Source organism: Neolamprologus brichardi, chromosome 6, assembly GCF_056152115.1.
Source record: "Neolamprologus brichardi isolate AB-2024 chromosome 6, ASM5615211v1, whole genome shotgun sequence".
Classification (NCBI taxonomy): Eukaryota; Metazoa; Chordata; class Actinopteri; order Cichliformes; family Cichlidae; genus Neolamprologus; species Neolamprologus brichardi.
The window spans coordinates 23,955,121-23,969,810 of NC_142109.1; the positions used below are offsets into that span (position 1 = coordinate 23,955,121).

Below are 14,690 nucleotides of genomic sequence, written 5' to 3' on the forward strand. Positions count from 1 at the left end.
CAATATCTATATAATCACTTGTGTTAAACTGGGAAGAATTTGCTGAGAAGCAGCCCAATAGAGCTAGATTCTAGTAAGGGTCAATTTTCGGTCGCTAGTCCAGTGCTGGCGCACACAGCAAGAGTGACATTGCCGGGTAGGGCATGCTGGGTATTTAATATACGGTAGAGGGTGCTTTAGAAACAGGAATCTTTGGTGGTCTGACGACAGGTGAATGTAAAACTGGTCAACGTAGAACCTCTCCCTGTGCTGCTGTACTACTATTGATTCATACATTGTCCTACTGCATCAATAACCAGGGAGAATTCAAACAAGGCAGTAGAAAGACTGTTCAGGTGAGGCTGCCATCTCTCCAAAACACTACAATTCTGATAAAAAAAAAACAAGGGCTAAAATCCCAGTGCAGCAAGACAAAAGCAAAACAAATTTGCAGAGAGGAGAAGACAAAGGTATGGCGATTCTGTACTGTGTATTATCACATTAAGACTTAAATATCTGTAATCCAAAACATACGAGAGTTATGTAGCAATACATAAACTAGATTTAAATTTTAATTCAAACCCTCTGTTTACAAGGAGCAGCCAATCAGAGGAAAGTTGGCCTTAAAGTTAAAGGAGCTGAAGTGGCTGTTTTAAGGCAGAAGAAAACCCAGTGTAAAGAAAACAGAGAAAAGATCATTATGAACCATGACTAATGCAAGACTAATCTAGCATATATTTTCCAGTGTATTATTCTTACCAACTTCCACTGCAGAGCAAACAAAATGCTATAATAAATGAGCTGATATGTGGTCAAACGCTCTTAATTTTCAGACACACAAAACGCCCTGAAACAAACAAAAGACACTGGGAGATACTCTATAGGCAGAAAGAAAAGGATAAGGAGAGAGAGAAGCTCAAGTGCTGGACATGCTCCAGACTGGGACCCGCGTAACGTTACATAATAGCTGAGTTGATTCCTATGGCCAAGCCATCTATGACTGGGTGGCATTCATGAGTACTGGCGAGAACGCAGGCAGGAATGAGGAAAGAGAGGCAGGAAGAGAAGGGGGAAAAAATTACTTTGAGTTTAAAAGAGATCATTCTCCTTTCAAGCATGATTAAACTCAGCAACAGGGAGTATCTGAGACTGTCAGAGCCTATTTCATGAGGAGGAGAAAAAATGATAATCTCTTTACCATTTGCAGCAGTGAGGAAACATTTGTTGCTGCCACGGGCCTTGTTGGTTAGGTCCTCGGTGATGTCCATATGCGTGTGCACTTCGTCCCTTATTTCCTGAAGGGCTGCATACAGGTCAGCCTCCCAGTACTCCTTATCCAAGCTATCTATCAGCTCAGCTAGCTGCACCTGAGAGAGACGGAGTTCAGGGAGCATTCAGTAAATGATCACTCCACTTCATGAGCTCAAAGTTATGAGAGGCTTACTGGCAAAAAAAAAAAAGACAGAATGCCTGGAAGCATTTCATTAGAAAGAAGGTTTGTAATAAAAGAGATGATCCAAAATGATTAAATGTGATTCGGTGAAGAGCCTACAACAGAGGCAACAAGAAAATATGATGTGCATTACCTTGGTGCTGTAGTACCAGATGGCTTTGTCCTCCAACTCACCATCCTCTTCACTGTAGGGGAGACATGGGAAATTAGATAAAAAAAGAAAGAATTAAGGGGAAGAAGGAAGAGTTGCTGGCAGACATGCTCTAAACAATACAGACTCTGCTGTCTGTATTCCTTTGTTGGACTTTATGTGATTTAATTTGGCTTGTGTTTTTCCTTGTCAGGAGATTTATTCTTTTCATTTTATTTTTCATATCGAACTGTACAAGGTCCCTGAAGAGTGTGGTTACGCTTCCATTTCCTCAGATCCATAAAACAGGCTGCGCAAAACATGCAAAGTGACATACAGCGTTTGCAGCGCGGCATGATATATTATGTCGCAAACAACCGCTGGTGGTGACCACAGTGTGAGTTGGCACACCCAACGCTGCGGCTCTATTGTAGCTCTGCATTTATCAAGATAACTTGAGGACCTGACTGCAGCTTTGGCTCATTCAGACAAATGTAGCTATGATTGTGACGCTAGCTTTCACAGTAGAGGATGGAGGCTTTCTGTCATGGGCCATCTTATCTCGTCAGTGATTTTCAGAGTAATTATAACTTTCAACATAAAATAAATAAATAACATCGCTGTCAAAACTTTACTAACTGTGTGAACTAAGCAAAAACATAATTGGCTGTGAAGTTTTTCGTAACTTTGAAGAGTGAAGACAACATGAGAGATTAAAACTAGCAGCGAGCAGACCGACATCCTGAAAGGAGAATCAAAAGGGTAGAGATATGCATCGCCGCTTCCAGTCACACCTTTCAGAGTGCAAAGCAGGATGCAGTTTTAAGTTAAAGTGACATGCTTTGTATCCAGGCAACCACACGCACAGCCAATCATGTCCACCTAAGTCTTTGGAGAGAACTTTGATTTAAACCAAGGATTAGGATTTTTACCTGGATTCTGGAAATGATCTTTGCACAGTGGCCCTCTTGTTAGGTTGCACATGTCCCTGCCACTGTGGTTTGAATATTAAACTTAAGGTTGTAACACATTAATGGGTGTCAAGAAAAACTGCAAGGCGTAGCAGCTTAAGACTTAGTGGTACTCTTTGTGGTACTGTCAGACTCACTTTATAGAATGAATGATCAGCAATAAATGCATAATCTTCAAAGTGTATGCTTGACTGACCAAAAAAAATGAACAAAGTGAGCCTTGTCAGAAATGATAAAGCCTATTTCTATCTTCTGTTTTGATTCAAATGAGTCTTTTTTTATTTATTTAAGTGAACTACATATAAATTCCTTAACAATAAGCAGGTACAGGTCTGACATGTCTATCAGAGGGACTGTTAGACATGTTTTTTTGTTCTTATCAGCATTTGCTGAACTCGTATACCTATATATAAAATTCTGGAGCCCATTTGATATACATTAGATTAAGGCTGTGTCAAATTGTATTGCCTGTGGTAAAAAAAAAAATAGTCTAAACTTTTTACATGATATAAAACTGTCACATCAAGATATCACCGCCCTATCATGCCCTGTGTTCATGCTCCCCCGTGCACACAACAAGGAGACAAACCCAGACGTGTTTGACAGTGAGCGCCTTGTGTTCGCATCTGATGGCAACTGAATAAAAAGGGGGCCAACTTCATTATCCTCCAACAAAGCTTTGCAAAATTTGCAAAGTAGAAACATCAAACTCAAAAAACACACCATCAAGTAGAACCAGGCTACAAAGGCACACAAGAAGGAGATATTAGCAGCTGGTGATGAGGGACCCAAAAGTAAACAAATGACTCAACCAAGTGTTGCTGGAGCACTCACTAGTTGCGCTCCATGCGACAGGACGAGCAAACGGTAGATGATGCGGTTACGCGGTGGAAAAGCAGCTGATTAAAGAGCTAGACACAAATTACAGCATCCCAAATAGAAAATATCCTTCACATTCAATGTTATTATGTGACAAAAACAGTAGAGGCTGATGAAAACTTTAATTATTAAGTATTAAAAGGTATAAAACACCACCTAAGCTACTTTTGCACTAACATTTGATTTCTGCTGTGTCACCGCCATTGCCATGTAATGCTGCTGCTAGCATCATGTGACAATAGCTTCACACTTTGAATTAGGTAGCAGTCATCAATGACAGAAGCTCACTGGAAAATACGTATAGAAAAAACCCTCGTTTTTTGGCCCTGATAAGTGCTGCTGACTTCAAGCTGCAATCACTGATTAAACACTGTTCAGTTTTTTCCCTATATTATCAGAAATTTCCTTGAAATACTGTGATGTACAAACACATATTAATGCATATTAATATTTGAGCTACAGTACATGTACTACAGTATCACAGCTGGCTTAGGCCTCACAGGTCTCTTAGCAACAACTTTCTCAATAACAAGCGATTACAGAGATTACATGTTTTGTATGGAAATTTTGTACTTTAATATTTTTCCCCAAAGGCAGAGCCCATGTTTTTTTGCTTTAAATACATCTTTGAAATGATATGACGGTGCTTATCTGTTCATTTTGAATAAAAGGTTTATAAATCCTTTTGCTTTCTCTAAATGTTAAAAAACAAAAAACTGGAAATATCTTAATCTTTACATGACAATGAAACAACTTCACTTCACATGGACACTTGACTTCATTTTGCAGCAGCTACAGAGTTCCTGCCAAGGGAATGTGAAGCCTCAGGCCATGTAACAGTAGTGTCTATTCAGCATCCCTCCAGGCCATCTGTGCGCACAAAACTTTTTTTTCCCCCATTGCACATACACAGCTTGTGCACTTCTTGTAAGTGAACAGAACTTTTAAAAGGTAGTCAAAAGACTGGTTGCTCAGCACCTGCTGTTGGCTGATTTGGTGATCAGGGTGGAGCAGAGGAAGCAAAAAAAGTGAAATGTAGCAATGACAAACCTCAGGCCACCTAAACTCCGAAATCTCCTTTTGTTTAGGTCATTCACGCCCCTTTATGATTTATGTTGCACACTGTCTGCTGCTGCTGATCCAGCGGGTGCACATACACACCATCTGTGGCTGCTCAATACTAATATCAGTTGCTAGCATATAGGACCAATACTGCTGATAGTAAGGTTATGTTAAAACTATAATGGAGATGTAGTCTGGTTTAATAAAAAGCCGGTGTATTCCAACATGCAGATATGTACTTATATGCATAAAACCAAGTTATGATACAGTAGGGCTGTTCGATATTGGATGACGATATAAAAACATCTATCGTTTCATTTTACGCTATCGTTTGTTTCGTGGTGTCGCAAAATAAACTGTTTACGGCAACTGTTTTTCATTGTTTTAATGGTCACTGTAGTGGCTATATTAATTTCTTAAATTCTCTCTTTCTCTTATATTTAATATAACCACACTACGGACGGACAAGCGCCTGTTTTTATGCTTTGTCGTTAGCAACAACGCGTTTCGGCTTGTTTATTTTCCACATAAAACTTTCACAATAAAGCTCAAAGATCCTGTTGAGACTTTTCAAAATAAACTGAATCACGTGAAAGAGTATGCAGAGTACTTACAGATGAGAAGTAAAAAAGAGCCGTCAGGTGTTAAAAAATAAACCTTAGACTTTCATGCAACGGTTAAAACACTCGACTCCAGGTACACGACGCCCAGCTGGAAACACTTCACGCAAGTCGAGCTGCCCGAGACTCACAGAATTTACAGAAAGTTTTTGTGATTTATATCGTTATCAGACGATAGATGTCTTATATCGGGATATGAGATTTTGGTCATATCGCACAGCCATATGATACAGTGTTAAAAACTGTAAATCACCACTTCAATTACAAATTATCTGCAGCAGAAAAGTATACTGTCCAATCATTTCCACAATATGATTGTACAGTGTGGATAGAAAGAATACAGAAATTGCTGACTGTTAGTCCTGCTGGTGAATTATCTGTTTTGCAAACCTTGTTGCACTGAACAAAAATTGTTTTATGTCTGTTTGACTATGCTTGGCTGTGCTTTTTGGATGTTTCAACCTGAATGTTAATATCAAAGGCATTTGATCAGTACTCATAACCCTGACACTGATCTGGGCTAAACTGAGTGGGAACAAAGCCTGGTTGTAACCTGAAGACCTTTTTAAAATGTCCAGATTATTTCCAGGTTCAGACATGTTATTTGGTGTTAACTCTGTCTGAAAAAGTTTACATGTTTTATTACTGATAAAGCACATATGTTTGTCCTCATATTAGCTCATTAGAGCTCTTGAAAAAGACAAACAAACAAAGAATTTAAATCGTGTCACGTTTGGTGGGTCATTAGTGGACTTTCCAGTAGGGCTGGGCCATACCATACCGTTCATGGTAATACCGGTATAATGTTGGGCAACGATAAGAAAATGAAATACTGCCATAGAATATGGGAAAAACACGCATACGCAATGCCTTTGTTTTCATACGCACACGGCGGAAAAAGCATGGCGGAGAATGAGAAGCGCAAATGCAGATCGTTGAATGAAACAGATGAACCAGAACTGGTTTGTAAAAATGCTGCAACTTCAGTGGTGTGGAACTGGTTTAGCTTTCGTCCGTCAGATACACAACAAAGCACTATTTTTGGTAGAGCATGCTGGTGGGCCGTCGTTATTACCGTGTTTTTTGGAAAATACGGCACACTTAAAATCAATTCTTTGATTTTTCTGAAAATCGACAGTGCCCCTTATAATCCCGTGTGCCTTATGTGTCTTAGGTCATATCGCCCTGCTCTACTTTCCAGTAATCTAGATAATCTACTAATGTATTCGCCACCCTTTCATATGGCAATCAGTGTTATCATGGCTGCTTTAATCGCAGTTGGGAAAAGTTGCCACAAGTTTCTTTGACATTTTATGCTCTCTGTTTGATGTGTTCCTGCTTACTTCGTCCTCTGTGGCTCCGGGCACCTGAGCATCATTGTTTTGACACAGGTGCTGCCTGTGGGCAAGTAATCAACAGTTATGTTAATGCTAGCCAACTTATCCACCTAACATGCCAGTATGTCCTATTGATGTGAAGACATTGCCATAAAAATAAAAATTACCCATTAGATCCTCGGTTTCGTGGATGCCAGAAGTGCATGAAAACTCTTGTGTTCTGTCTTGCAGCCGACCACAGAAGATGTATTGTGCTCTACCAAGTCATTAAAAAATGTGGACTAAGAGGAAGCGCCTTGTTTCTGTGTGTGAGTTGTGCTGAACTAGATGCAAAGCGAGGCACTGTGCAAATGCAGCACATAATGACATAGATAACTCACTGAAGAAAACACTGGACTGCAATACGAGCCATTTCAAAAGCAGGGTCTTCTGTAGGAAAGACTAACCTCTTTTGATCTGACTTTTTGTAGTTTTAGTTTCTAAAATGATTTTGCAAAGACACAAAAAAAAGTTATAGCGCCCTTAGCCAAAGGGGAAAAAAGGTAAAAAGCATTATATGAGCACTTCAATTTATTGCACATGACATTAAAAAAAAAAAAAAAAAAAAGTCACAGAGAAGCTTCTAGTATTTCATTGCTCAGACTGTCCTGCAATTATAAATTTAGAATATAAAGTTTTCATTGATTCAAAGAAAATGTCCATGTACTTTGGTTTAGTACTGATTGCAATGAGGGGTGGGGGTATTTCTCAATTGGAAAAGCTGTAAAACTTAGAGAGTTAAAAGTTCAAAATCTATGCACTCCTTCACATTTTCTAAAGCTGTCCAATGGACCGCAATGGACTCTTTGCTGGGCCGATTAGGGCCCCCGGGCCTTATGTTTGACACCCCGATCTAGAGTTTGTGAATGATTCTGTGGTTATGCTATACTCTCAGTCATGCTCAGGAATAAACTTGTGACAATATTCTGTTTTTAAATCAGCCGAGTTAAGTGCATGTTGAATATAGTGCAGGTCTATTTTTTTTTTTAAAGATTAACACCTACAGGCTGGAACAAAGATGATGTCAATCACTGATGCCAATCTGTTCATAAGTGGCTGTGATTAACCAAACAGACCCCAAAACACGACATAGTAGTTAGAGTACATATCGTACTAAGAAGAAAAACTGTACAGAAAGCACATTAAGGGATTAATGGGCATATTGTGCTTCCCTGTGATGTTCTTTATAAGTCTATGTGCATATGGTTTGTGACACTCATCAACACTCCCACTTTGATACAACACCAAGTTGGAGACTCTGCCTTAGAGTGGATTAAAGTGCTTTAAAGAACACTAGTCGAACAAACAAATGCTCTTTCGTTGAGATAAACCACAAACGTCTGGCACCTGTGTCTTTGTTTTGTATTAGTAGTTTACAGTATGATTCATAACTCAGGTTTTGAGCCACGGTTTCAGCTCAGATCTTTGTTTTTTGAGAGGTTTATTAAAAAAAAGAAAATGTTAAAAAGGTATTTTATGGAAAGCCTGATTATTAGGTCATTATTGGACCATGAAAAAAAATAATAAACTCTATTATTCTGATGTTTTTTCTGATCTTTAAACATCAGAATAAATTTCATATTATCAACGTACATCAGCTTACAAAATGAAGCCACGTGTCACTGTTCAATCCTGTGCAACAGCGTAACATGAAACAATGTGAACTTACACGATAACGCGGCGATTCAAAAACCAGTATTTACGGTCGTGTCGGTCGTAGCCAATCGGTAGTTGACGAATAAATGGTCTGCTCTTCTGCACTTCTGGGATGCTGTCCGCCACACCAGGTACCTTGTGTGCCACACACACCTCGCACTGCCACTCGTCCTCTGGTACTTCCTGCAGTGGCGGCTTGACACACTCCAGATGGTATACAGCTGAACATGTCTCACAGCACAGCAGGTCACCAAGGCGATGGCACACCCTGCAGTGGTCGTCGTACGCTACCACCCCCTCTGACATAAGCTCCTCTCGGGCAATGTTGGTTGCCAGGAACTGGTCCACCAAAAACTGAAGAACTTTAATTTTGCTATCCAATGGTCCGTAAGGGTAATCCTCATTTTCCTGGAAAGGTAAAATGTGCCGGTACTCTGGGTCACTCTCACAGTACGCCCGCACCACCTCCGGCCAAGTCATACCATCCACAAAATACAGAGTGGAGTTAACGGAGTCCTTCACGTCAGTGGGACCAAATGTGGTGTTAGAAGTGTCCTCTTCTCTGAGAATAGCTTTGAGCAAGGAGACGTGGGTCTCTGCCAACAGCGTGCATTGCTCTTGGCTGGCCAAAGCTGCACAGAAATCCTCAAAACGGAAAGGAGAGAGCCGTAAAACTGTGCCAAAGTTGCGGAGCACCTCGTAGACGGCAGACACATTGAGGAGCTGTGAGGTAGGAACAAGGAGGTCCTCAGAGGACTTGGGAAGCTCCAAGGAAGGAATGTCCTTTGCCTCATGAATAGGTGACCGTGGTTGCAGTGTCCGAGTCTTTTTCCGGCCTATGCAAGAAAAAAAGAAAAAAAAGTCAGGAGAGATGAGAGATGTGGTGAAAAAGCCAAAATCACAAAAAAAACATTACAGACAAACACGACACCAAACTGTAACAAGCTACACTGTATGCAGTTTACCGTTAGTCATTACATCCTTATACCTTAATGTAGCAACACCCTTAAGGTCTTATTGACTTTGCTCTGTAATTTTGCAAGAATAAACTGTCTGCAGTAACACAGCCACAGAGAGATGCCCTTGGCAAACCCAGAGCAATCTGTGGAGATTCCTTCTTATAATTTCAGCTACAGGAGAACCCACAAGAAGCATCTTTTAAGTGCTATGAGTGCAACTGACGAGCTCCAAGCCCAATAATCTGCTCTAATAAAAAAACGGATGCAATAACACAACAGTAATAGAACTTTGCACCCTCCCCTTACAAATAGAAACAGGAGATGTGAGGAATTTTGAGGAATCACGAGCTAGTACGGATGTGAGCTGGGCTATTTGTAACCAAGTGTGAAGAGCTGGGGAAGTGATCTTAAAGGCTGACAAAAATATCCTTGTCTTAGGATAAACACACTAAATGCTCCAAGTTGATTTATAAGCCTGCTTTTGTTACTGTTGAGGAAATGTGTGCAGGTGTTGCAGCATAAGCTGCATGTAGTAAACCTGGATATTCATTCTGGACAATCTCTGTCTACAGACCCATCTGAATGAATAACTAAATAAACATGACACTGTGTAAAATGTAAGAAAAAGCAGGATGTAGGATTTAAACATATTTTTTAAAAATCTATATTTGTTTGAATGTAGCACTAATACAAATATATAGCTGACAATGTGTATTTTTTCTTTATCGTTTTAAAAATATACTCGTTTAAAATTTTAAGCCTGTATTTCAACAAAGTCGGCACACGGGACCGTTTCTCAAAGGATTGTATCACCTCTTCTTTTAACGGCATGTGGTGAGTGTTTGGGGAACTGGGGGGACAGACTGTTGTAGTTTTGGAAGCCAAATACTTTTCCACTTTGCTGCATATACATAAGAGTTAAGCTGCTCCTTTGTTGCTTTTTTCATCTCATAAAGCTCCTCTTATTTGGTGACAGACCCAGACTGTAGGCAGGTTTTTCGGCACTGCCTTCTTGTAATAGATAGATAGTTAGATAGATGACAGACAAAGGTACAGAAAGATGGTTGGATGGATGGATGAACATTTGCATTGCACACTAATAACAAACTTGATAATTCCCCAATTCTTTAGCCATGATTTCCTATAAAGAAATTCAGATTTTGACAGATCAAACCCGTTTTCCACTTCACCTCGCTCTTAAATGAGTTCAGGTCAGCATCTTGTTATTGAGGGTTGGGTTTTTTTCCTTCTTTACATAGTAGAGTTTTAACTTTTGTGGCTCCAGTGACAAACTATGTTCAAGATCACACTGATGTTCACAAGTGTTTCTGAGACCATTCAATAATTTCAACACTAAAATCGTCTGTTTTTTTGGTTTCTTTAAAAATGCATTTCGCCGTCATGGCCACTCCTATTGCTTTTTGGCCTCATCCACAGCATATAGAGATTTCACCAGATTCCTCAAGTATTTGAATTTAATTAAACACAAATTCTTTACTATTTTGTCCATACAATCTTGCAGAGTGCTCAAACCCTTCCTATATTTAATCAGCAAAGACTCAGTCTCCTGGGGATGCTTTATACCCACCCATGTTACAAACATTAACATCATTAGCTGTGAGATGTTCTACAAACTCCTTTTTCCTCCAGGCATTTTCCAGTCTTGCTTTGCCCCAACTTCCGCCTTTCAAACATGTGATTAAAAATAGGCAAGAATGATATGATTTTTTAAGACTATTTTTTATATGTAGGCTTTAAATTATTTGAAAGTCATTGTTTTTATCCCACTGGATGTATTAAATATGTATAATCAGTGTAGTATTACTTTAAGTACACTATTTTTTATAACATTTGCATTACATGAATACACAATAGTGTGTGCAGATCTCACACATGACATGAGGTTTTCTTTCAAAACCCAAATAAATAACTTGGTTATCAGCATTGCCTGTCATACTGTACAATCAGTGTAAGTAAGCTAGTCACTTTTTAGCAGCTGTATGTATGGTTGGCCTGATATTGTACTGTGGTTTAGAGGTGATGGGTAAACAGAGACTACAGCAATAAAACAATTAAATGGTCCAACAAGGGCAGGCAGGAGGTTTAACTGAGCATCAAACACAGGGATTGAGTCCACAAATGGTGGACTGGCATGTGCAATGTGTTTGAATTTACAATATGTTTCAGCCAGTGGACTGAATGATGCTTGTCTGTTGCTATTAGTCCTTTGAAAGCACATTCACGGTAGGCACACAATGCTGCCATGTTCACACATCTATAGAAAAAGTAAACAGATTAATAGAAAGTCGAAAATTATGGGTGTATCCTTTGAAAAACGAATCCTGACCACTGCAGACAAAAGTGGAAAAAATATTTATATGTAAAAGAATAAAATCCAAATTCTATTATTTCTTTTCAGAGATCTGCATAAGCACAAGCTTGTGCTGTTGGACATACTGGAATGCACTCCTGAGTCCTCCTAATCCTATCTAGAATTACTTCCAGTAGTTGGCATACTGTTTCTAATGCATTGCATTGCATAACAGGAGTGTCAACTAATTTTTGCGCGCACAACTTTATTAAAGTGATCATTAAGTGGAAAAGAGATGAATTCAAAGCCCTTAATTGATAAACATGAGTGGTTACTATGGTAACGTCGACTACGTAATGAGCTGCTGTTTGCAACAAGTGAAAGAAAGAGCGGTTCTCTTCAAAACAAACGCCTGTCAAACTCATTTGGCAGCAATATGAACGAAAATATGTCTTGTGCAAATGCCCTGTAAAAAGCCTGAGTAAGGTCTACTGACTGTGCATAAAAATATTTATACTGCTCTTTTACTACTAACACTTACTGCACTTCACGTGGAAAAAGCACAACAATGCCCGATAAATCCGCTACAAACTGGAGACAATATTTACAAAACACGTGTTTGGCTACAGCGTCTCACTTTGTACAAACTTTCATTACTATGCACACATTTTTTTTTTTTTGGAAAAGGTGAATGAATGAATATAAAGTAACAAACGCTTTTCGTGCATCCTATTTCTCGGTGCGTATGAAAAGAAATCCAGGGCAGCGCGCGTGGTAATACCGTGCACGAGAGCACGAACAAAAAAAAAATTCTTAATTACAAATTAATAACAGAAATGTGCTGATCCTTCAAAAGTCAAAAGCACGAGAGCCGGTTAAAGCGTGGAGCAGATCTGCAAACCAGCGACCAGGAGCACGGGGTAAACAAAGGCCTGTTTCTGAGTGCAAGCTCCATTTTGAACAATGCGGCTTGGTTTCTGTACTGAGCTAAAAATATAATGCACACTTTAAGTACTGCAAAACCCGGTTTCCTAAAGTGCGTGCACCTGCAAACGAACTTACCTGGGGTGCTCCCGAGTGTGCTGTGGCTTCTAAAACTACTCTCGGTACAGTAGCTGGCATCATCATCATCTGGTAGTTCCTCCACATAGTCAGAGTCGTTTCCCAAGGCCTCCTCTTCTTCAAGATCCGACGAAGGGTTGTCGTTCAGGAGTTCATCTTCGTCTGATCTGTAGCTTAAATTATCATCCTCCTCGTCGCTGTTGTCGTCGTAGACCACCTTGGTTTGAGGCCGCCTCACTCCGCCTCTACTGCCGCGGCCGCCTCTAGACCCCCTGCCTCTCCCTCTGCCTCCTCTGCCCCGCGATGCAGCGGTAGCGGCGGTGGTGGAGGCTCCAACTTTCCTGCGGCCCCGGGACGAATGAAAGTTCTCTCGACCGGAGATTTCTGTATCTACCTCCACAGAGCCAGTGCCACAAACGCCGCCACTTGCACCCCGTCCCCGACCCCTTCCTCTGCCCCTTCCCCGTCCACGCATCCCTCTACTCCTGCCGCCTCGAGAGCCACGGACTGGCCCGGGTGAACCTTCCCGCATCACTGCTGCTTGTTTGGGCGGCCTTCCTCTTCTCCCTCTCATTGTGGGAGAGAGTATCTTCTGTTCCGCTTCAATCTCGCTGCCTGAACGAGCGACGCACACCGGAGAAAAACGGGGAAGAAAAGGCCAACAGATCTGGCGACGGTTCCAGATAGGTCCCCACCAACCCCCAGTCTCTATTTGTGAGCGGAAAGCTCAAACTGAATGGCCGGTGTCCCGCTCTGGGTCGCCTGCAGACGCCATTTTTCTTCACCACTCTCCCTCCGTTGAAAACACAGCAGGCCCCAAAACTGCGTCAAGCTAAAACTCAGGTTAACAGTGGCTCAAAGAAGACGTAGAGCGCTAGCTCCTTCAAAATAAAAGCAACTAAAAGCTAAAAAATCAAAACACTGACTATATACCCAGTTGAACAGAGCAGAGCAACCGTTTAAAATGCAGAATATTCATTTTAATGCCACAGTGGGAGGTCATACATTTAAAAAAAGAGATTTAAGCGATTTCGCCTTAAGGACGTCGCTGTAGCATACACGGAAGTGCTAGCGTCATTCTCGAACTTGATCGTAGCAGGCCTGAGTCTATTCGAGATCACGTGACTCACTATTCCACAATAGACGCAATTGCCGTGCTAGTTCATAAAATTGGTTATCCATGCAAAAGCTGTCCGTCAATAGTACTTTATTTGTGTTTGGTACTTCTGTTGTGTGGTTTTAATCTCAGGTGGGTTGAGTGCACTCAGTAAAACACAATAATTCATTTTCGGCCCTGTCGCCATCGTCGTCACCGCAAAGCGAGGCGAGAAGATAATGCGTCCGACATTAAGCTCTATTACCATGGACACAAATACGCGCTCATTAAAGTTAATACCACACATCAATCTCTTTGAAAATACCGCGAATGTGTGAGAGCTGCTGCAATTTATTTAAGATACGAATGTATATTATATAACTTTAAAATCGTTACGCATTGTTTGCCAGTGTAGTCAGTTAACTTAAAGAGTAGTAGTGCTCATTAGCCTTTAAAGTATGTACAGTATATACAGCGTAATAGTTGTAACTTGTTACGCTCTGGGTTGACTTTACAACTTGTATAGGTTAATTTGATTTTTTAATCTTTTCTGTCCGTGTTTTCTGTCATTTTGGATTGCTACTTCACCAGCAGACGAAACATAACCTTACCGCAGAACGGCTAAACATACAGAAAAGTGTCTTTTTTTTTTTTTTTTTTTTTTTTACCTCATATTATCCTGTAATACAAAACTCAACTAAGCAATAGATATGTGGTTGTGTAGTGTCATATTGCTTCTAATAGATAAGTGTGAGCAACGGTTGTCGTGGCCGAGTGGTTAAGGCGATGGACTAGAAATCCATTGGGGTCTCCCCGCGCAGGTTCGAATCCTGCCGACAACGAATTGTTCTTTTCTTTCACCACGAAGATAAGTTTGCGTTGATTATTGGCGGGAAATAATGGAAACACCAATCGACTGCCCTCATCTAGATTTATTCATCTTTAGTCAAAGGAGCTTGCAAAAACTACGATGACCTGGATGACTGAGAACCTTCACAGACATATTCATCTTTATTTTTTTAGCACCACATTCATTGATGGAAGAAAACTAAAATTCAACTGGAGGTTCACTCAAAATCTTGCTAAATGCTCACCCTCAGTAACAGCCATAACAGTTTTCTTTTCACCTACTTCCA

General features: G+C 40.5%; 1 protein-coding gene and 1 non-coding gene across 6 annotated transcripts in view; one reads left to right on the forward strand and one right to left on the reverse strand.

The window, feature by feature from the left end:
• LOC102781734 (nucleosome-remodeling factor subunit BPTF-like) overlaps window positions 1-13,265 on the reverse strand; it is a 52,810-nt gene extending 39,545 nt beyond the window's left edge. For all 5 annotated transcript variants that reach the window (XM_087841884.1, XM_087841883.1, XM_087841881.1 and 2 more), the window contains exons 1-4: window positions 12,459-13,265; window positions 8,140-8,962; window positions 1,566-1,617; window positions 1,178-1,346 (exon numbers count right to left, since the gene is read on the reverse strand). In XM_087841884.1, coding sequence (XP_087698010.1) covers window positions 1,178-1,346; window positions 1,566-1,617; window positions 8,140-8,962; window positions 12,459-13,032 — 1,618 coding nt within the window. In that variant the 5' untranslated portion in view covers window positions 13,033-13,265. The remainder of the gene's footprint in view (window positions 1-1,177; window positions 1,347-1,565; window positions 1,618-8,139; window positions 8,963-12,458) is intronic.
• A 1,049-nt stretch (window positions 13,266-14,314) lies between these two features.
• On the forward strand, window positions 14,315-14,396 carry trnas-aga (transfer RNA serine (anticodon AGA)). Its single transcript has one exon. It is a non-coding gene; the product is annotated as a tRNA-Ser (tRNA).
• The last annotated feature ends 294 nt before the right edge of the window (window positions 14,397-14,690 follow it).